Raw genomic sequence first — 22,689 nt, 5'->3', positions numbered from 1 at the left:
TCAGGCGACTCGAATCATGCAGCAGCTGTACAGTACCTATCATGCCCTCATGGCATAAATGATGAAAAGCGGCCGGCAGGTCGATTTTACCATTGAGCTCCCATGACCTTGAACAAACAAAGGTTCAAACAAACAAGCATTGTGTCCTGTAGTCGGCTGGTTATTGATACATGTATAACGATTCCCAAGATCCTTTGCGGTCAATTTCAAGTTTATAAACGGCATGTTTTTACTTTTCATTTGGTTTTTATGTAACATTGTGGAGTAAACGTCAGGTTTACATACAGGGCAATAAATTAACAAAAATCAATAAGATAATTACACTGTTAAACCCTAAAGAAATGGTACACTTTTCAATGAAAAAGTAAGAAAATCACAACATGTAGAAACCACAAAAGAAATATGAGCATTCAAATCGGGGGTAAATCTTGGATTTGCACGAGCTTGTTACTCTGGTTTCCCTTCAAACCACCACGCACAAATCTTTCGCCTTTTACTAAAGATTTCCGTGGAGGGGAACAGTCAATGAGTCTATAACTCAATTTTTCTCTGCCCTGCTTCGCGCGGGGCTCCTTACAAGCTAAATGAGAACCACATCACACAAACACATTCGAACATAACATATCAGAAATTGCGCATATCAATCTGTAGGTAAGACATGAAATAAAAGATTTCATCAGCTCTATTAATCATTAATGTTACAGACGCGCGGGGCTCCTTACAAACTAAAGAAGATCCTCATCACATGTACACACTTGCTTCCACGGCCACACCGGCTACAGGGAGAATATGCACACTCCTATGCCAACAAGACTTAGCCTCCGTAGCAGGCTACTAAGTATCTGGTACTCTCAAAGCAGAGGTTGAGTCACGTAACTCTGGGGCCCTTTTTCGGCTCATGATACACTTGGCTATGGGACCGGTGAGGTGAGAATACACTTTAGCTGACCATTTCTTTCTGTACTGGGTCGCTGATTGCCAGCCGTGGCAGATTCATTGGACAGCGACCCAGTGCAAAAAGGAACGGTCAGCAAAAGTATATTATGAGCCGAAAAAAGCCCCATAGAGCCTGCTACGGAGGCTTGGCAAAACTGGTATATGATCTTGGCACTGCAGCAGAACGTTTGATTCAGGTATCTTTTGTCCTTCTCATGCTGTGGTCTTGTATGTGATGCAGAAAAACTTACGGATCCAGATAAACTCTCTTTTTACACACTGACTACATCAAAACCGCACACACACAGTAAAAACAACCACCACTGTGTATTTCGGCAAGGTTATTATAATTATCATTGTTTAGATTACAAAAGGGATGCGACATTTGCACATATACTCATCGGAAAGTACAAGAATCACCTGTTCACATCTATGTTAACAAACAATGGAGCAAAGGCATAAAAACAATGAGCAACCTCAAATATGGACATATCGTAACATGTTCGAGGTACAATAAGGCGTCGTCTCAAAACAGTATAGGAACTTACTGGCCAAGACCGACGACTTGGGCATTTCGAGGGTTTAAAAACATTCTTATACTTTTGGAACAGGAAGACATTAAATTCTATTGGACAGTTATAGGTGTATGGCCCCAAAGGTATCAAATTGGCACGTTTCCATCTTAAAAGAGAATAGGCTCCGCCCCTGTGGCGTCGCCAAAAAATGGAAGAAATTGAAATTTCTGCTTCACCAAATTTTTGCCATTTCGGTGAATCATATATATCCTTGTTTATGAAGGCAGCACCCCCTTTTTGTAAAATGGAATGGCCTATCCCAAAGAGTAGTTATACATGTATATGCTTTGGCATGGTCATTCCATTCTGTGACAGGGGTGGCCTTATATTAACACTTTGATATCAGGTTAGCGGATTCCTAAAAACGTCTGACTTACAAATGCAGTCACAGTCCCCCACCACTTGCCACACATGTACTTTCAAGCAGCCAAATGTCAACAAAAAAAAGACGAAAAAAAGAAAATAACTCACAATTCTCGCTTAGCCATGGTTTACACATTTGTACACTATACAGATTTTGCGGCAAATAAATATACATAAGATTTGTACATAATATTGACAACCATTACATTTTGCACAATCCAGGAAAATAATAAAAGAAGTTAAAGACTATTTGCTAACTTATAAACAGGTAAAAGGGAAATTTCTACCTGGCCATTTATTGGCTGCAGCCAAACTGGACTAAACAAAATAATCACCAAGATTTTTCTCTCAAAACTAAACAACTATCACATATGTAAATACATTTCACATCGGTAAACTTAAAAACACAGAAAATAAGCAGGCTTAGCGAATACAGAAAATGCGCTGAGAAGAGTTGGACAAGAATTTGGTTGAGCATTGCCAATGTATGTAAGATTTTAGTTTTTGTAAAATTCACTAATGTTTATGACCAATGTCAAAAGCCAAAGGTCATGTCAAAGGCCAATGGTCATGTCAAAGGTCAACCTAACGCAATAACACAGGTGAAAGGTGATATTATGACTTATAGTCCTAATGTTGCACCGTATTGCAAAGCATTAACCCTAACTGAACAAAATGCCCCACCAACTTACATATCTACTGCTTGTACACAAAAATATCATCATCATTAACATATCTCTAAACCAATCAGGAAATACACACAGCAAAGTAAAGACCTTAAGAAACCAACATGTCAGAAACACACAAGAAACCAGCTGGTCAGTTACTAACACATACCTTACTTATAATTGACAGTATTGTTCCCAACCTTCCCAAAGTATATAGTCAAGCACGGGAAAATCCACTAGGTTTTCCAACTCTGAGAACTGCACAGTTCTAATCATATTTCATTTCATTTACACAAATCCCCCTCCCAACAACAGAAACATTAAAAGATAGCTGATAGTGTGTGTACCTTAACCTACATTCAGTGAGCGATATAGACAGCTTTATGCTTAATACAATTGAACCAGAACTTTACTAACTTAACAACGTAGCAACAACTTGGTCTGGTGAACATGATCTAATTTGGTAGTACTTGGTTTTTGACAGTAGTAAAAGAGCTGCTGACAGTTAAGTGGGTGTCTCACTTAAGCTGATGTACTTTTGCAGTGTCACTGCGGCAAAGCAATTTGACAGAGTGTCGAACATATCTAGTGAATAAAAGAATAACCTTTCTATGATACATCAATGAAGGTTAGACATTCAAGTAGTAAGATATGACAAAAAGCAGTTACTCAACAACTGGATATGATTTAGGAAACAGTCAGATGTTTCAGATAGCCATCCAGTGTCACTGACGAAAGACACATCTGACCATTTCCAAAATCACATCCAGTTACTTTTGGTGTGACCTTTTTAGGCTGCGTGTGTTTTGCTGTCTTTTTAGTCATATTTGTTTATTTCACAGGATATTCCCATTATAAAGTCAAGGGTAACATAAGAATGAGAATTAGAACACAGCGACGACACCAAAGTACCAGAGTCCGGTGAGATACCCTCTTTAGTTTAACTTAATTTTGTAACAACATGCAGTCTGTGTAAAATGGCTACCTTACCACGAGGAAGGTAAAATAAACCATGTTGATGATCTTGCTTGTAGTGCGTCGTGTGATGATGTTATACAGACACAAAAATCCAAAATATAAAAATATTGGATTGGATTTTGTTTGTTTGTGGTATAGGATGTCTGAAGTGACTTGAATATGACATTTCTATATGCAGAAGGTAATGCATAGTTCCAACTACCCATTGTAGGTAAAATGTCAAAGGTCAAGGCCCCTGAGATATAAACATGTAGCACATGGTATGGACAAGAACTGTTAAGGGCCTTAACCTTTGACATATTACCCTCCATGCATTACTGCTGTGGATGAGCAGCTGGAACCATGAACTGCCTTATTGTCCAACATGCTACATGGTCAAACCTGGAAGTTGTAAGGTAAATTTGAATATGTGACTTAACAGTCGCACAGTACACACAAAAATTCATAATTTCAACCATGTTAATCATGTAAAACTGTATTGTGGTGACACTTGGCGATACCTGGGAAAGAGGGAGGGGGGCTTGAATGCTCACTCTATCCATAAAATCTGAAATTTATTCAATCATAACTACATGTATCTTACAATATCTTAACCATAGAGAATTCATCCTTCTTCTTCTTCATGATTTTGAAATCAAACAAATTCTCCAGAAAACAGTGCATGATCACAAAACGCTTCAACTTTTACCTAAAAATACCATCTTATATGTCATGAGTGCTACAGAAAGCCTTGCTAATATCTTACAGCTTATTTTCTACATCATCCATTGAGAAAGGCAAGACATTTAAACAGCATCCTTATCATAAACATCTTATCTTTATCTATCTGTCATTTATAAGTACACAGCCATCTAGAAAAGACTGAATTAGAAAAGTTAAGAAAATAGCATGTTTCTTTGTCAAAATTTCTCTACTTACACACGGCTGCATAGCAGCCGCCACATATCAGGCCATCTACACAACACTGGGGCGACATCAGCACTTCTCGTGTGGATGTGATGTCATCAGTCTCTGGGTACACAAATGTCATGGCATGGGTCAAGCAGTATGGCTTGACTCTGGGGCTGTCCCTAGCACCGCCTTCCCTTGTTTTGCACGACGCCTCTGGGTACTACAGCTACACAAGTCTGCCAACAAACCATTCAGCACAAAACCTACAACTTCCTTTTAAGAATGGAGCAGCAAACAATCCAGAGAAACAACCGTGTGGCTCGGATTACCAACATGCGACAATTTCATTTCTTTGCCATGCTGCTGTCAGTTTTTTTCTGTTCATGGAAGTTTGACCGTAGGCCCCAGAGGTTGAGGGTACACTAGCAAAATTGTCACCAAATGATACTTCCTTTCTACAAGGAGCTCCTTGCTTTCTCAGAGCTTTTAAAGAACATTTCTGCTTACCAAAGGAAGTTTCGACTTGGTCTTCAAACCGACGTTCCTTACTGAAAAACTTGCCGTCCCCCCGAATCTCTGGAGCCTACAGTCCAGTCCAGATGAGACTGTAGGTTTGGGTGCTTCTTGAGTTGAATCATCTGTCGGAAAATTTGCATTTTTCTTGGCAGGTTGAAAGGGAAGGCCTGATTGTCATGTACATGTCGACTATGGCTATAGAATAAATTTGTACAACAAAGGTGCCATATGGGGTTTTACTGATACTGGCGAGGGTGTGAAAGGGGTTTTAAAAAAGCCATATTTTTGAATCATTTGTTTGGTGGTGTTTTTGTTGGGTTAAACTATTGCTAACTGAACTTAAGGCGATACTACTTTGACCACAAATAAAACTTGCATAGAACTTTTTTTCTCTTTTTTATCTGACTCAAAGTTGCAACAACAAACCGCTATTTCTTCATTCGGAAAAGACAAGTCTATACAACAAAATTTGTACAATTCTATAAACATTATCGAATGGGGAGTAAGTTACCATATCCCCCTTCACACCCTCTGGAGGCTAGGCTAGGGGGTTGGGGAAGGGGCGGCCCAGCTACTGTTATACCAGCTCCAGCTGTCTGTATCTTTTCCTCAGGTTTGACACGGGATCCTTAAACAGGAGCGGGTCGAGTCTCATCTGCGACCTTTTCAGCGGCATGTAGCCGAACAGATCGACGAAACCGTTCATGCAAGTCTGGCGCTGGGAGAAATGGTTGGGGTCAGCCCAGCGGGAGGACTTGCTGTTCCCCTGCAGCATGGTCTCCTTGTACTGTTTCTTCTGGGTGACCTTGATGGGGGGCAGCTTGGTGACGTGGGAGACCAGGAAGTTCATGAGGATGTCCTCGCAGTTGTCGCCCTCGTCAACCAATCGTCGGGCCTCCTCAGGCAACCAATGGGTGTACAGGAAGTTGTAGTATCTGGAGGAAAAGTAGCAGCACATTGGTTCAAGTAAATTCAGAGGAAAGGCTTCTATCATTTACAAAATAATAAAAAATGTATAATGCTTTGCTATTATTACATCATTCATTTATATGTCTCTTTCCTCGTCTTGAAACAGGTGTATACGAATTAACAGTTTTTGTAACTTATATACACAGTGTTGTCAGATGATGTCATCATACATACAAATAGTTTGTCTTTTACCAACTGTTAAGCTTGTGTATCTAAATTCAGGGCATTTATAAACTTTTAAATTGGAAAAATTCAGGTTGCATACTGAGCTACCTGGGTTAAGATTAAGTAGCGCCATGCAAAATGTCGTTGCGTTTGCAAGAGTGCATTTTGAGCACTGCTGTATAACTTTGATCATCTCGATGTACGGAGTGAGGAAAGTCATGTTAAGTACCTTTCCCAAGGGCACAAGATCGGTGGCATATCAACGGATTCAAACCTACAACATCTGGGTTGAGAATTGCACACCCTGCCAATGCTCCACACGACCAAATTTGTAGATATGTGGGTATGCAAAACAAAGAAAACAAACCCCCCACGCACCTATGATAGAAGGCAGCCCCAGTGAGCACCATGGAGTAGTCGTTAGTCCACTTGGACGTGTACCCCCAGCGAGACTTCGCCTCATCCCAGTAGTGGCTCCTCGCTGGGTAACCCACCACTCTGTCTGGGAAACTCTCCCACACCGCGAAGGCAAAGTCAACCTAAGGGGGGGACAAACTCGTGTTAAGCTAGTGAAAATTATATAAATCCAGCTTCGTTCACTGAGAAGCTATTATTTCAGTGGTTGTGACAGAGAAGAGAAAGTTAACGCTATGTACAGTACAATGTATATATATTAGGTTCATTGTACTGGGGAGTTCCCCTAAATCCTTTTAAGATTTGTCGCAGGCAAAGTCAACCTACGGGAGGAACAAACTCAAGCTCAGGTAAAAGTGAAAATGGAGCTTTTCTTATTCAGGAGCTTTTCTTATTCAGGAGCTATTCTTATTCTTCCACTGGTTGTGACAGAGAGGACAGATGCTTTGTACAGTATAATATACAGGTTCATTGTACTGGGGAAATTTCAGAAGCTCTTTTTGACAAGTTTCCCTAGCTCTTTTTGACAAATTTCCCTAGCTCTTTTTGACAAATTTCCCTAGCTCTTTTTGACAAATTTCCCTAGCTCTTTTTGACAAATTTCCCTAGCTCTTTTGGGCAAATTACCCTAGCTCTTTTTGACAAATTTCCAAAGCTCTTTTTGATAAATTTCCAAAGCTCTTTTTGACAACAACATTGAACAGTGGACCACAGAATGGGTACATTATTGGACTGGGTTACAGTACTTGGACAGGATGTGAAGCTATGAGAACGATGAGAATTTCACTGGTAAAACATAGTGTCTTGTCTTCTCTGTCACAACCAGTGGAAGATGACATATAGCTTAAATGTTCGTTGAATTCAGTTTAGCTTAAACTGGTTCGAGACAGCACATTTATAGTGTGGACAAGCAATTTAGCCAACCTTATGTGCCAGATTTTTAAGTCTACAATCTACAAAGGTGTAAGAATGTGATGATCCTTCAGTAAATAAAAGTGACAAGATGTAAAGAAGGTTCAGTGGGTGAAATAAAGACAAAAGTGCAGTTTCCCACCTCATCAGTGTTGAGAATGGTGTCCTCATCCAGACTTAACACAGCGTCAGTCTGGATGATGTCGTAAGGAAAGAAACGGCTGCTCATTTGCTATGGGAAAAACACAACAAAAAGGAAATGTCATTGATGAAGGTTTGACATTGATCTTATTAATGTTATTTCAAACTGTATGTAACTTGTACCTGTGAAAACAGTTTGTTGACAGTTTTGGACACTTTTGCAATTCCAGAGTTCTATGTATGTACAGAAAGGAGTTTACTTACATGCATTGAGATATTGATGGCATACATCAAGTGGTGAACTCATAAGACCAAGTTCAACATCATTTTCAATTCTCTTTTCATGTCTATGAGTGTAGTGTACTTTATTCAATCATACTGTGAGCCCGGACATTACTGTTAAAAAAAATGCTTGAGGATAAAGTAAATATGCCTTATGGCATGCTCACATTCATTGTGGGCTGTTGTATGACTTTGATACAGGCCTCAAACTTAACTTTTTTCCCTACTGTCCCGCATTGTCCCAAAAATAAATTTCAACTGTCCCGAAGTGAGGATGGACTGTCCCAACCCTATTTTCAGAAATTATGTATTACAACAACTGTAAGTCAGAGTACGCACGCCTGACAACCGCGGGCCGGGGAGATCGGACATTCTGATGTTGATTCGTTTTCCTATTGTCCCAAAAGTGTCCCAAAAAGATTTTTCAGTTGTCCCGGCCTAAATTTTAGTGGTCTCGGGACATCGGGACATAGTTAACTTCGAGCCCTGCTGATATCATAAAATTTTCAGAAACAAGTGCCAACAAAGATTTAGGACAACCTCTGACAAAGCATTTGACAATTCGCTTTTGCATGACACACACAAAGCTCTGTTACAGGAATGCCTTCAATTTGCAATTCAATGACAAATATGATCAGGCAAGAGAAATCGTTATACTATTTTTAGGCAGGACTCGTGCACAGCTGACATTCAAATCATAAGAAAAAATCCACAGTTCAGAAGATTCAACTGTAAAAGTATTACTTCAAATCTACGAACCGAACCATATTAGGAATTTCTGAAAAGAGAATAGAGTATTTTTTTCTTCAAACGTGCACAAGCCCTGCCCATGTGTTAGCTGCTAAGCTGGAGAAATGGGCTGAATCAGCCGCAGAGCGAACGGGTCAATACCTTTCCGCTCACCTTGCTCTGCCCCTTCACTACCATGATGGGAATCCCCGTCGGAGGCCACCTATTTTTTGCAGGCAAAGGCTTTTCGCTATTCCATAGTACTACGATCTGGAACAGAAGGGAAAACAAGTGGTCATACAACTGGAGTTCCTCAAAAATCTGGAAAAAAACATACCAAATAACAAAAATTCTATCAAACTGGACCAATATTACTTCATCTTGCAGTTAATCATAGAACATCAAGCCAGCGTGAAATAGTTTGATTCATCTCCTAAAACAACGACTACAAAGTTTAGCTGAACTGTACTATGAATACAATTTCTTATTATAGCGATCCGTTACTTGGAACTTTTCTATTTGTATAATGGAGTATACGGTTGTGTCTGTGTTCACACACTAGTTTTTCCAGACACTGCATGAAAAAATGGAACAATCTACTGAAATTGTTGCCAAAACCTTTCCCCACAACTTACTGTTACTTCTGCAGGAATTTACTGCTAAGCCCTCCTGGCTTCCTAGATTAAACTTTGCTATAAGCTAGTGTTTGCTAGCATTCCCCCATGCAGACCCTCACTACTAGTCCATGACTTACCTGAGCAGCATGTTTTGACATGGCCACAGCCTTGATTAATTTATATATGGGCACTGACTGTGAGATGATCGGGGATGTGGCCAGAATCACCGGCTCAGCGATGAACCAGGGTCCCCCCATGCAGACCCCCACTACTACTACTAGTACAATGTATATACTATAAGTATAAGTCCATGACTTACCTGAGCAGCATGTTTTGACATGGCCACAGCCTTGATTAATTTATATATGGGCGCAGACTGTGAGATGATCGGGGATGTGGCCAGGATGACCGCGGTGAACCCCTGGGGTGGGGGCAGACCCAGGGGGGAACGGAAGAAGGGGAAGTCCGCCAAGTTCTCGGAATATTCTGGAAGCACAGCGAGCGCGCCTGGCGGCCGGTTCCAGATGAAGGCACTTCGTGATTGGTGGGACATTATTCTATCTCTAAGTATCTGCAATGAAAGAAAGAGAATCATTAGGATTGATGATCATAGAAAAAAAAAACAATTTTTACAAAATACAAATGTCACATTTTGTCTATACAAGCACTCAAAACACAAAGGTATTTAGGGTATGTATGTACATGAGCAGTTTTGAGTCTACTTTTGATTAAGGACTTCAGGTTTTAACATACGAAAACTACACGCGTACGTACATGTTACAATTCAAAGCCACAACTAAGTGAGCTAGAAACAGTCTAAATCTTATTGTAATCCATTTCATTCTAGATGAAAATGCACAAAAAGTAGAGACATTGCTGATATCACTATTGCATACTTTTGTCTAATCCTCACCTCTAATGTAGTAAGAACTATTCTTTCCACCGAGGAAAAATACGTCTCCCAGAGAAACTGAGTCTGCTGTCTCAGTGCCAGGATTTTCTCAGGAGGGATCGCTCGCAGAATGGAAGGAAGCTGGGATGGAAGAATAATAACAGTCAAATTCATTTTTTTCCCTTTAAGCTCTGTTGTGAAAGTAATAATACAATATCACAACAACATAAAATGATTGTTGAACAAGCTGTAGATGCTTTTCGAAAGCCCATGGTAGAAATATTTTCTCTGACCCCAAAACGAAAAATTGAAAGATAGTAGAGTAACTCTTGATTTGTTAACAGCAACTTTATTTTAGTGACTTAAACGGTGACTATTCACTCGCTAAAATTTCATCATAACATTTACAATAACATCATCACAATTATTTCATCACTGTGCTAAAGCTGGCTACAACTTTGTTCCAATTTCTGAAAGGCTAGTACCTTGTTCCAATCGCAAAATTAAATGTTATGAACTACTCTTTTTCCCGCAACTGTACAACCACTTACTGTACAACTGCCGCTACGGCAAGTGAGGCTACAGCACTGGTGACGTGACGTTAAAATTACCGATTGCGATATTAAATGGATTTAGAGTATTAAGAATCACCAAAAACGTAGCGCAGGAACGTACTTGAAATAGCAGCCTTTCGTCAGCCGTGATGGTGGCGCGGTCCCACTCAATCACCTCCGAGAACGGGAGCTCCCATCCGTTCGCTTCGATAACGGGAATGCACGCTGCCTGCAGCGCTTCCAGGAAGCGGAAAGATCCGAGCCGCCGCCCGCGCGGCACCAGACAGAACGTAGAATTGTGCAGGAGAGTGTTGTAGTCATATCTGTGGGAAGGGAGGAAAGAAAAATTTGTCAGTAAAATGTTGGGAAGTACGAGATTTGTTTTACTACCAGTAATCATATGACACCCACGAGAGCATCCCTTAAAACCACTGTAAAAGTCTAGCGCTAGTAGTAGTTTGAATATTCAGTAGCTCAAACAATACCAATTAAAGAATTTAGAAATATTACAGTTCCATGACTCTTTGGTTCCCAACAACACCTACTAAGTTACTAACACTTACAGCATTAAACCAGTACAGTGTAGCAGTCACAAGAGCGAGAATATAACAAGATTTCTCTTTAAATTTAAAACTACACAATGCAATATTTGGAAAATGTTTGATGTCACATCTTTCACCATTTATCTATATGCACAATAAATTGAATCAACCCAATAACATTGCATAAAGATATTCAGGTAGTGAAATATGCCTTGTATAATTGTGTTGTGTGAATGTGAACAATATTTGCATACAACTAGCGTGACTTAAAATTTGTTGGTTTTCTCATACCTTATCATTGATTTGTGTGTATTTTGTATGAATGCAAACACAGGCCTTTAACTTTTGAGGATAGTATTTACTTGACATTCCTATAAGTAAATTAGAACTGCTTATAAAAGAGTTAATAACTTTTTAATAAGACACTTTCATTCAAAGTAGCCTTCTCTAGCCCTCCGGAGGTGCCACATGTTCACACAGTTGAAAACTCAAGAATGAAAGCAGTTCAAAAAGCGATCACGACATCTGGTCCACACATTTTCCCCACTCAAATACCAGGTTTAGATATTTACATGACCCTTCGTCCTGCCAACTTGACTCCTGACCTATAGTTTAGGTACTGTGGACCTCCAAGCATTTGGTGTGGTTTCCTTTTCCATGGTTTTCCGTTATCACCTCTATACCACAAAATCATGACAATGCCTGAGTGTATTTCCATTGCATCACTACTGTACTATAGAACTTTTTCAACAGCAAGCTTTAAACAGAGTGGAAGTCTCCTTTCCACTTCTGCTCCTATCACGAAATCAGGTTCCCATGAAAATCAATGAATCTAAGAATTATCAGACATAATTTGGTGCTTCCAAATTACTTATGAAAATAAAGAAAAAATCTCCAGATTCGATACTCTTAAAAAAGTTAAATACTGTAAAGAAACAATGACCAAAATGTGCTCTATATGGCTTGTACATGGTGAAAGTTTAAAAAATTTCAAACCCTCATTCATTCCAAATACAAGTAAATATAATGAAAAGCGATCACATATTTGTAAGTTTCATTTATTGTAGCATAATTGGCTGTGAAAATATTCATAATGCAGCCGTACTAAGTTTGTGCATGGCTTCATTGGTAACCCATAACTGCAGTACACATCCAGGATGCCAGAGGGAGCTGTTCATACCATGCAGAGTCCATAGCCACAGGTACACGTATGTATGTACACAGACCATGTTCGGACATGACTGGATCCGTCTAGACATGTCTTAGCTACAGAGTCAACAAAAAGTGGTCCGACCAGAACTGTAATGTCTGACAACGTGATAAAACGCAGTCACATATGTGCCAAATAAAAACTTGCCAATTTCTTGCTTTGATGGCTGATCTCATGTGACATGTGCATGTTTTAGTCCAAATATAAATACTCCAAATCATTATATCAAATGTCTGCTACCCCATGACCATTGCCAATTTTATCATCAAGGAATATCTATGGATGTCGTAATAGTTTTGAATTTGAAGATCAATACAAATTTACTAATCACCTACAGTGTTTATCTAACACACAGAAGTTCATCAATGTTGCTTCTGACCAATTTTTTGAATTAGTTCAACCCTCAAAAGAGTAAAAAGGTTATCAGGCAAAAGAAAATCTAGGTAGAGGTACGGTCCAGAGAATCAGGTCCTGGTTCAGGTTCAGGTCTGGACCTGATCCTCTGGACCTGGACCGTACCTGTACCTGAATTTGAATTATCTGACAGTGAAAACTTGTGAATGGGCGATACTCAAAACAATAGTCCATTTCACTACAAAGGATTCTGTTTGGTGGAGTTTTTATTTTAAAACCCTATTAGAGTCACATTAACAACACTAACTGCCTCTATTTTAGACCAAGTTTGACTGTAGAAGCTTGATAAAGAATAACTATCAACTCTCCTATACTTCACTCTTGTTAGTTTCTTGGACTGGTAAGCCCTAAAACACATGAACACCTGTCGGTATAATATAATCTGTTCATTTTCAAATCGGTCCTACATCCGGTCTACTGATTTTTTCAGGTCTGGTTTTTACCGGTTTGTACTAGTCCCCACTCCTTCCCCCATCCCAACAAAATACAGGTTATGTGCATGAACCTTGACCTCTAAAGGCTGAAGAATAGTTGACCTTGACTTCACCAGACAGGTCCACTGATTTTTTCAGGTCTAGTTTTTCTGGACTGGCCAAATAAGAAAACCAGTTTGCACCAGTACCCATCCCTACCCCGACAAAATACAGGTTACGGCCTGCACCTTGACCTCTAAAGGCTTGAAGAACAACAGTTGACCTTGACTTGACCAGACAGGCGGATATGTACACCTAACCGTCACCTTTCTCCGTCAGGTCAACACAATGGACTACGTCAAAACCAGGCCAGGTAATTGTTTAAGATAACTGGAGACTTCCAGCTTTACATATACCATCAGAAAGAACATTCCTGCAAAGGCTAGGTACTCATTTTCACCTGAGTTGATTGAAAAAGTATCCTCACAACATTGAGGACTACTCAAGATTTGAACACACTTCAGAATCTTTAAGATCCTAAGTCAGTTATAACCCTAATCGCAAGACTCCCTTGACCTCTAAAGGCTAAAAGAACAACAGTTGACCTTGACTTGACCAGACAGGCGGATATGTACACCTAACCGTCACCCCTCTATGTCAGGTCAACACAATGGGCGACGTCAAAACCAGGCCAGGTAATTGTTTAAGATAATTACCGACATCCAGCCTTAACAAAGGGCTCAACATAGTGGGAGACTGAAATCACTTAGGGATAGTCCACAATGGGTTAGGAATAGGGGAGGATAGGTTGTCACAATCTGTACATACCATTAGAAAAAAAAAGGTGTACAAGTTACTACAACTAACATGTTTGCAAATCTCAAAAGTCTTCAAAAAGTCTACAATAAGCATTCACTGAAAACACTTAGGGGTAAGTCCACAAAGGGTCAGGGAAGACAGGCCGTCATAATTCCTCCAATGATTTTAAAGCCTCCAATAACTGTAAGAAATTTATCCCATACTACAACTTCTGTATTAGTTAGATAAGCGTTAAGTTATAGAACTGTAGTTATGTAGATGCCATACTTTGTACCCCGTACAATTGTTGTGCAATAAAACTATTATATTTTGTTAATCTCAAAGCAGATCCTACGGTGCCATAAGATAGTATCAAAGCTGGCCAAGAAGTGTAGCCGGCCAAGGGAGTCAAATGGGCTTTGTATACCTTTAGACATAAGAGGCATACAAGTTACTAGCAGTAACAAGCAGGAGACTTGCAAATTCCAAAAGAATTGCTTAAGTCTAAAATACCGGTAAGCATTTCTAAAAATGATTCGCATAGAGCTACATGGAGACTATGATGCCTTCGAATGATTGATAGAGCTAGCCAGAAACAGCAAATATATTGTATATGTATTACATCTACCAAGAGGTATGTTTGCAAATTTCAATGTCTTCAAAAGTCTTCCAAAAGTCTAACATAAGGCCACACCAATTTAATTTCTTGGTTCACAGATTTTTTCATAAAAAATATGGAGCGAGAGGGCGAAATAAAAATAAGAATAAAAATTGTAAAATGGTTGGGGTAAAGGTAACGGCTAATCCAAAACATAAAGAAAAAAGTTTTCAGCTTAAAAAAAGTACAAAAACACTATTATTGTATAGTAACAGCACCTGTACCCACATTTTAAGGAGCTTATAATATAAAGGCCAATTTGCTACACCAGATAGTTGGTGACTGGTTTTATTAATGGTGAAAATTTGCTGAGTGGTAATTTTTATTTTTTTATTTTTTTTCCAAAAAATAGGAGCGAGCGAATCCGTGAACCAAGAAATTAAATTGTTGTGGCCTAAGCAATTCTAAAAATGTCTTTGCATAGAGCTTGCCAGCAAATAAATCAGGATCCATCCAGGTGTTCACAATAACAAATATACCTGTATATTGGATCAGACAGGTGTATTCTACATAATAGTCCTAACTGTTTGACGTCTGACAATATATTAAGCAGAGTTCATCAATCAAAAAGCAAAACGTCAAAGCTATTTCAGTCATCTATTATTATATCAAAGCGATATGAAAATATTTGACATGAAATTGTAAATTGTTTCAACCTCCATGAAAAACCATGAAACATGTTTTTACTCGTAATACTAATAGTAATACAAACTCTTCAATCTACTTCTAAATTTGATTCAGGTGTGTCTTCACCTATATGGATAAAGTACAAGAAAAAATCTACTCTAGTATACTGTTCTTCTATGGAGTGCTTTATTAGGAAACTATATTTTAATATAACTTATAAGTATAAAGCCAAAGAAGAGCAAACTTGTAATTCAAGTCTTGTAAAATATTCGACAAAAAGCGAGGAACTTCAACGAGGCTTGGTTAGCGTGAAGAGCGTCACGTGTGGAAACACCGCTCCACCCGATACCCGTGGGACTTCCACAATTTACGTAGGCCCTTTCTCCCTCGAGTGTCGTCCACGGAAAGTCTGACCGGACTTGCCGACACTCGACGGGCGCTAGGAAGAATGGTATTGCCTTCTGTGCGCGGAGAATCCCCACGAGTGTATGGCACTAGTCGGGGCAGGCATGCGCATCTATTGTGCGGAGTCTGGTCAGACCATGGGAAACATTCCCAATCAATACAGCTTGGAAACACAACGGCTACAAGTACACTCCACTTCCTATACTCACAAGGACAACCTGCTCACCCCTTTACAAACATGGTATGGTCCACTGTTAACCATAGGTAGGACCATTATAAACTGAAAATGGGGGTCATTTTCAAATTGTTGCAGTGGTAAGAGAATCACAAAGTACACTCCACTTCTTATAATCACAAGGACAACTTGCTCACCCCTTTACCAACATGGTATGGTCTATACCACAGGGGCCATTAACCACCGGTTCGACTATTACAAACTAAAATGGGGGTCATTTCAAAAACGTTGAAGCAGTAAGAGAATCAGACATTTCTAAGATTACCTGAGAACACAGGTAGACATTGTCAAGGAGTTCTTAAGCACACAGGTGAGGGTATGGTGTGACAACACTGACCTTGTCTTAACAAAGAGTTCTTAGGTTGAAAGTCTGCAAATCAGTGGGCCAAAGTTCAATTCTAGCAATGTATAGGCAATTGGTCCCGGCGCCGACATGTCATTCTGTACTGCATTTGTAATTTCGGAAGGTGACGTAAAGCTGGTGTATGGGGGAGCTTCAGGTATGAGCCTCAGCGACAAAACCTCTGCACGTAAAAGAACCCAGCACACTTATCAAGAAGAGTAGGGACAACCCAGTGTATTTGGCTAGATACTCAGCCATAGGGAAGCCACACTGTACTATTAACTAACAAAAAAGAATAATTCTTCATCCTTAGTCTGTGGTTCAACCACTTACATCCTGCAATGTTGAAGGTCTTTCTGCACCAGATGGTGCCTAGTGCAGTGCCCATCTCCATTTCAATAGCCCTTAGGCCACAAAACTTTGTGCACACACCATAGCAGTGGACAATTGCAAGTAGTGGTGTATGTTCAACTACAATTATTCTTGCTGAGTGGTATAAGCTGAGAGAAAATTTTTTGGTATGACTTGGACCAGGTTCAAACTCAGGACCAAATGCAAGGCATACACTCTACTCACTTGGCCATTCCACAGGTCCAAACCTGTAACTAATCTAAAAAATTGCTGCCAAGAGGCTCCCTCGGCAGGGGAGGGTTAAACACTACTCAATGAACCCTCCTTCCACACAACACCAACCCCCTCCCCTGATCTGGGTTTGTTGTTATTTTTGGACGTCTCCAGATCTGAAATTGTTGCCAAAAAAAGCTCCCTAAGCAGGATAGGGTTAAATACTCTTTAATGAACTTTCCTTCCCCACATAGGGCTCGAAGTACTTTTTCCTGCATACCTGCACTGGTGCAGGGGGCATTGAAAACTACAGTCAAACCTGCCCAAGTCGACCACCCTGGGGACCGGAAAAAAACGGTCAATTTGGACAGGTGGTCGCTGAGAAGAGTATCAACTCAAAACATGCCCGATGCAAAGTATAAATGGTTTCCGCTGTGTTTAATGGCAAATAGCAAGCACACTGCATGCGCGCAAAGAAGAGAGGTCTTTAATGTCAAATACAACACGCACACTGTAAACTGTAAATTTAACCCCAAGCTTTTATCGAGCTTTTATTCAATACAGTGTTCTAAAGCTCAATATTTGTACACTAACGTTCTAGACAGTAAGAGAACTTTGATGCTGTCTGTTACCATACAAGCCTTTATGCGTCGCTGTGTTCTTGATCGCTGTATCTAAAATAACTACGGTGCACTTTTCGAATTCGATGCCCGGTACGTCCCGATAGCGTACTTACCCACGGGTGAATGTACAGTACAGTTGAACAAAAGCACTCACACAGATCTTTCTTAAAAAGGTATGAGCTACACAGAGCTTTCTTGAAAAAGTATGAGGCTATATACATTTCAGCATTCGTTCACCTTATGATGATATAGATTGAAAAAAAAAAACTTCTGTAACAACTAAATTCGGATTTTCTTACAACGGAATTTCCTCCCATATTACAGTAGACTGCCCCATTGACCCACCCATTGACCGCCGCCATCTGTATTCTAAACATAACATCGTAATGGCAGTCAAAAGCCGTGGCGAACTGGCCAATTTCGGCACATAATCGCGCTAGTTATCATCAAAAATCGATGAAAACCTCAATTTTGAAAATGATGCGGTCGTTATGCGTCCCAAGTTGGGCCGGTCGCGGTCGCGTTGGCCAGGTGGTCGTTGAGAAAAGGTCACTTAATGCTTACGTCAATGGGAAAAAAAATCGGGACCGAGGAAAAGCGGTCGAAATGGCCAGGTGGTCGCTGAGAAGAGGTGGTCGCTCGGGCAGGTTTGACTGTACCTGCACCAAACAAAGTTTACCTGCACCACTCTGAATTTAGGAAGTATGGATCCTACTAAAATTGTACAGGAACCATTGCTATTTTTTTCTTTTATACTTTATAGGTGGTAACAGTCAATACAGCTAATAACAATCCACATACACCTACATCATACTGGGACATTTATGAATAAAACCCAGTACATGGACCAGTGCAGGTTAGGTTTAGGTAGACACCTAAAATACTTGCACAGCTCTAATTTTACCTGCACTAACCTGCATATGTAGGTAGAATTTCGAGCCCGGACGAACCTTTTTTCTACTTCTACATAACACCCACCCCATCCCCAGATCCAAGTTTGTTGTTATTTTTGGACGTCTCCTTCTCCCATTGTGACCAAGCCTGATTGGTTTTCTGTTCAGGGTGGTTTAATGAAACATCTTGTTTGGGGTGAAAACTTGACCCATGGGAGAAGTGATGACCCCTTGACCTTGAAAACATCACTTAGAACATGCCAGGAGGTTATGGGATACTAATGGTTTCCAGCAGTGGGGGAGAGTAGTTACTATTCCACACCCAAACCACACAACAACTTGAGGTCTATTCCACACCCATTACGTTTAACCATTGGATAAAGGAGATTTCTTTTGTGCAACCAGTAATGCTAACCTGCTTAGTTTAGGCCTATCGGACTTTTTCCTCAGAGCTTCTGACTGGAGTTCTGCTTCTCGCTGCTATATGTAGCCAATGTAGGTGATTATACTAGGAAGAACACAATCCCAAACATGGCTAAGTTTGTATCCCCCCTCATCCCAGTTCATCACTGGGGTACATTTGAGACTGTGTTAGCGTTGTGAAAGCATCACCTATATCGGCTATATACAGTGGCCAGAAGTAGCACTTCAGTTAGAAGCTCTGACTGAGGAAGATGTCTAACAGGCATTGCATCATATTACTAAGGTGAGAAAGAGATCTCCAATATCCTAGATGGACTGTTCAGTTGGTAGCCTTGAAGTTGAACCCCACAGTCACAACTACATTGATGGACCATTGGATATTGGTTGGCCCTTTGGCTAATGCCTTGCCACAAATGGATCTGCTTGGAGACTAATGAATATTAACTGCCAGAGAGATGAGACTGAAATGGTTTCCATGCATCGTTCCCCACAGGAGTAACCTAGATAGTTTAATGGTGCAGTTCCTCAGTTTAACTGGATCATAGCAAACATTACATTACCATATTTATGGTTAGGGGAGGGGAGTGTGGACTAGAACAGCTCCAAACAAGTGACCGTAGGTAACATACGCCATACGTATTTATGGTTTCCGCCGCATTAGTTGCAACAATATAATATATAAAATGCCGATGATATGGAGAGTCCCAAGCAGACAAGACCGTAGGTAACATTCTCCTTGACATATTGATGGTTTCCGCCACATCAGTTCCAATAATATAATATATATCATGCCGATGATATGGACAGACCCAGACAAACAAATAACGACAAACAGGTAAGAAAACGAAGCCCTAATAACATTACTGATAGCTTACCAGGACAAAGTATGTACTTGTTTATTACACTCTGTCGTCAGAGGTTACCCACTGTCACAGAGTAACATGGAACAAACGCTTATCATGAAATTAATCTACTGTAAATCTTCAGATATTTGTAACAGTTTTATTATACTTTAAATTTCTCAACGATCTCTCCACACAAATCTAAATATTTCCACCCTGCAAATATGCATTTTCAATACATTACAACTGTATATGGAAGCAGCATCAATCGCAACCTTAAAGCACTTCGAAAATCACTGACCATGAAACCGTGTCCCAGCAAATATAGATGAATTTACAGTCAGTGGACACATTTGATGCATCGCCCCAAAGGGAACATGCCTTGTTCCAGGACTATAATGAAAAGCATTTCTCGGAAACTATTGGGAGCAAACCCCTAAAAATAATCTGTTTCTTACTCTAAGGCTATATCAATTCATTATTGTGGTTCTTGTTCAAGATGAAAAAAGGGTTTGGGAAGAATACTTGAATCTAACCATAATCACTCCCTAAAACTGTATTTGCTAAGGAACAGACTTCCTCCTTGTACATGTGTACTTCGAAATATTCATTCTGACTTTCTAGTTATCTTTTCGCTATCTTTTTGCAAATCAGGAAAGCAAGGAAACAAATTAGAACAACCTGAACAGATACAATGGACTGGTTGGCAATGGAAAGAATGGGAGGATAATATCAGAGAATAGACAAGCATGACACTAAGTGAAATGCTAAGAAAACATGAAAACCAAAACCGAGACGGGTGGAGAAAACCGGTTGCCAGATCTTCTGTGATGCCTCAACGTTCAAATACTTAGAGTTAGACTAAAGGGATAAAGAGAGAGAGAAAAGATACATTTTTACAGCTTAACCAATATCTCTGCCTGTGTTCACATCTAAAGACACGTATCTTGTTTTCTTTTCCATTTCTTTTCTCACCCTCCTTTCTATTTTCAGCCGTAGTAAAACTGTGCCAAATAAATTCCTGAGCCTCTTCCTTCCCGCATCTTCCTACAACAGGATTTTCTGGGCCGGTGAGCGAGTCTTCTCTACTCCACACTGCCGCTCGTCTTCCCAGCAGGAATTTTAATCGCTTTGTCCACTACAAGGTTGCTGGGAATTCCGTCTTCTGTCCGGTTGCCATGGCGACCGTCACGGTCGACCTCAGCTCAACTGGTGCTTGTGTGTTTGCATCAGGTTATGCCGCGGACGATAGGGCCAAGCCAATATGATTTCCTGGTTGTTGGAATTTTCAATTGTTGATAATTAATGGAGTGAGTAGACAATTAAGATCAAAGAAGAAACAGATATGATGGTCTGCGTGCTCTTTACCATAAGGCATAGGCCGTGAATTCATTTTCATTTCCCGTTCTTTGTGGGAAAGGCTGACGTATCCTTGGAATTCGTGGTAAGGCTGCCGAATTTTGTGCAGTTGACTTCCTTGCTTTTGGCATATTATGAAGGGGGTTCTATCTACATTAGTGTAAACCAGGACAAAGCGCCTAGGGTACAGAACTCTTTCGTATATCATGTCAATGTACATTGCAACAAGTCAGTGTAAAAGTTTGATCCACTCTTGTTTTCTTCCTCTGCATGTCAAGGTTTGAGATATATAACAAAGTTTCTAGGCACATAGCGGGAGACAAAGGGACACCCTCCTGCAATACTAAACACTACATCCTGGCACTACCCCAAGGATGATAGACAGCTCCTTGGCACAACATCTACAAATCTAAAGTCCTGACCAGTCCCCCTCTAGGAACTGGAATTATTGAAGCTGACAATGGGAGCAAAACTGTCTGCTCATAACGAACAAGTTCAATTAGTCATGCCTGACCAACTTGAACGCTTCCTGAACTCACTTCCTGTGGGTCAGGACTACAGGTCAAAGTTTAAAGGTCACAATGATCGGAGGACTATGTTTTAAAGATGACAACACAGTCATAAAACTGTCTGCTCATTACGAACAAGTTCAATTAGTCATGGCTGACCAACCAGAACACTTCCTGACCTCACTTCCTTTGTGAAGGATCAAAGGTCAAAGGTTACTAGGATAGAAGTACAGTAACTGTAAATTCATTTATTTTCAGAGGGACTTGATTTCGTTGTACGAGGGAAAGAATGAAGGGTTTATTATGATCTGCTGAAACAATTCTCTTTATCTACAAATGATACAAATCTAATGAAGAGGTTTTCTGCACACAATTATAGCATTTAGACACACATTTTGGAAACACATATTTGCGGTGAATTTGCAGTAGAGAGGTCATAGCAGAAAGAAAACCACTGCTAATATCTCAAGAGTAACAGTATAACACCCTCCGCTGCATTCCAGATTATTCTCCTGGAATCTGCCGCAGTGAAACCACCTGTGGATTCCAGGAATTAATAGCGTGTCAACAAGTTATTAATTATATCCCAATTTTTTTCATTAGTATGGCAGCCACTCAGTCTGCGTGTAATGGGACATGCGGACACAAGTGGAATACTAATCTAATACAGTTTGTTGTAGATCTATGCTTTACACTAATCAAAGGGACTCAAAGATGGATTTTTATGGGAGATATTCTGTATAAAAGGATTTTCTTGTTGATATTTAATTTCCAGGGACATTTAAGTGCATTTCTGTTATCATTGCATATTCCTTTGATACCAGAGGACAACCAATAATCAAAGGGACTCAAAGTTGTATTTTTATGCAAGATATTTTGGAAGAAAAATTTTCATATTGATATGTGATATTTTAGGCACATTGTAGTGTATTTGTGATTTTATTTTATATTTCTTGTACTTAAAGGCAACCTAAGCAATATCACATTGTTAAAATTGGAAATATTCTGAATAAGGCAGTCTGTATAATATTGACATCTAATGCACTATTTTAGCACATTAACATCATTATTTCATAAATTGAGCCGTTAAAAACAGCGCGGGAATGAGTTGCACAAGGATTCCAGATCAAGTCCTTATTTTTGGGGGGTACAATAATAAGGAATATCCTCGTGCAACTTGTCTCTGGGCTGTTTTTAACCGCTCAAAGTATCAAATTATGATGTAAATG

General features: G+C 39.9%; 1 protein-coding gene and 1 non-coding gene across 4 annotated transcripts in view; one reads left to right on the top strand and one right to left on the bottom strand.

The window, feature by feature from the left end:
- The first annotated feature begins 447 nt into the window (after window positions 1-447).
- Window positions 448-571, top strand: LOC118405188. Its single transcript, XR_004829856.1, has one exon. It is a non-coding gene; the product is annotated as a U5 spliceosomal RNA (small nuclear RNA).
- A 3,568-nt stretch (window positions 572-4,139) lies between these two features.
- LOC118404100 (exostosin-1-like) overlaps window positions 4,140-22,689 on the bottom strand; it is a 71,381-nt gene continuing 52,831 nt past the window's right edge. For 2 of the 3 annotated variants that reach the window (XM_035803060.1, XM_035803059.1), the window contains 7 exons: window positions 10,724-10,925; window positions 10,070-10,189; window positions 9,476-9,727; window positions 8,702-8,809; window positions 7,530-7,619; window positions 6,440-6,600; window positions 4,140-5,862 (listed from right to left, as the gene is read on the bottom strand). In XM_035803060.1, the coding sequence (XP_035658953.1) occupies window positions 5,505-5,862; window positions 6,440-6,600; window positions 7,530-7,619; window positions 8,702-8,809; window positions 9,476-9,727; window positions 10,070-10,189; window positions 10,724-10,925 (1,291 nt within the window). In that variant the 3' untranslated portion in view covers window positions 4,140-5,504. The remainder of the gene's footprint in view (window positions 5,863-6,439; window positions 6,601-7,529; window positions 7,620-8,701; window positions 8,810-9,475; window positions 9,728-10,069; window positions 10,190-10,723; window positions 10,926-22,689) is intronic. The other variant, XM_035803061.1, reaches the window with a different exon arrangement.

The sequence above is a fragment of the Branchiostoma floridae genome, chromosome 17, assembly GCF_000003815.2.
Source record: "Branchiostoma floridae strain S238N-H82 chromosome 17, Bfl_VNyyK, whole genome shotgun sequence".
NCBI lineage: Eukaryota > Metazoa > Chordata > Leptocardii > Amphioxiformes > Branchiostomatidae > Branchiostoma > Branchiostoma floridae.
The sequence above is the reverse complement of the archived record's forward strand: the minus strand, read 5'-3'. Positions and strand labels throughout refer to the sequence as shown.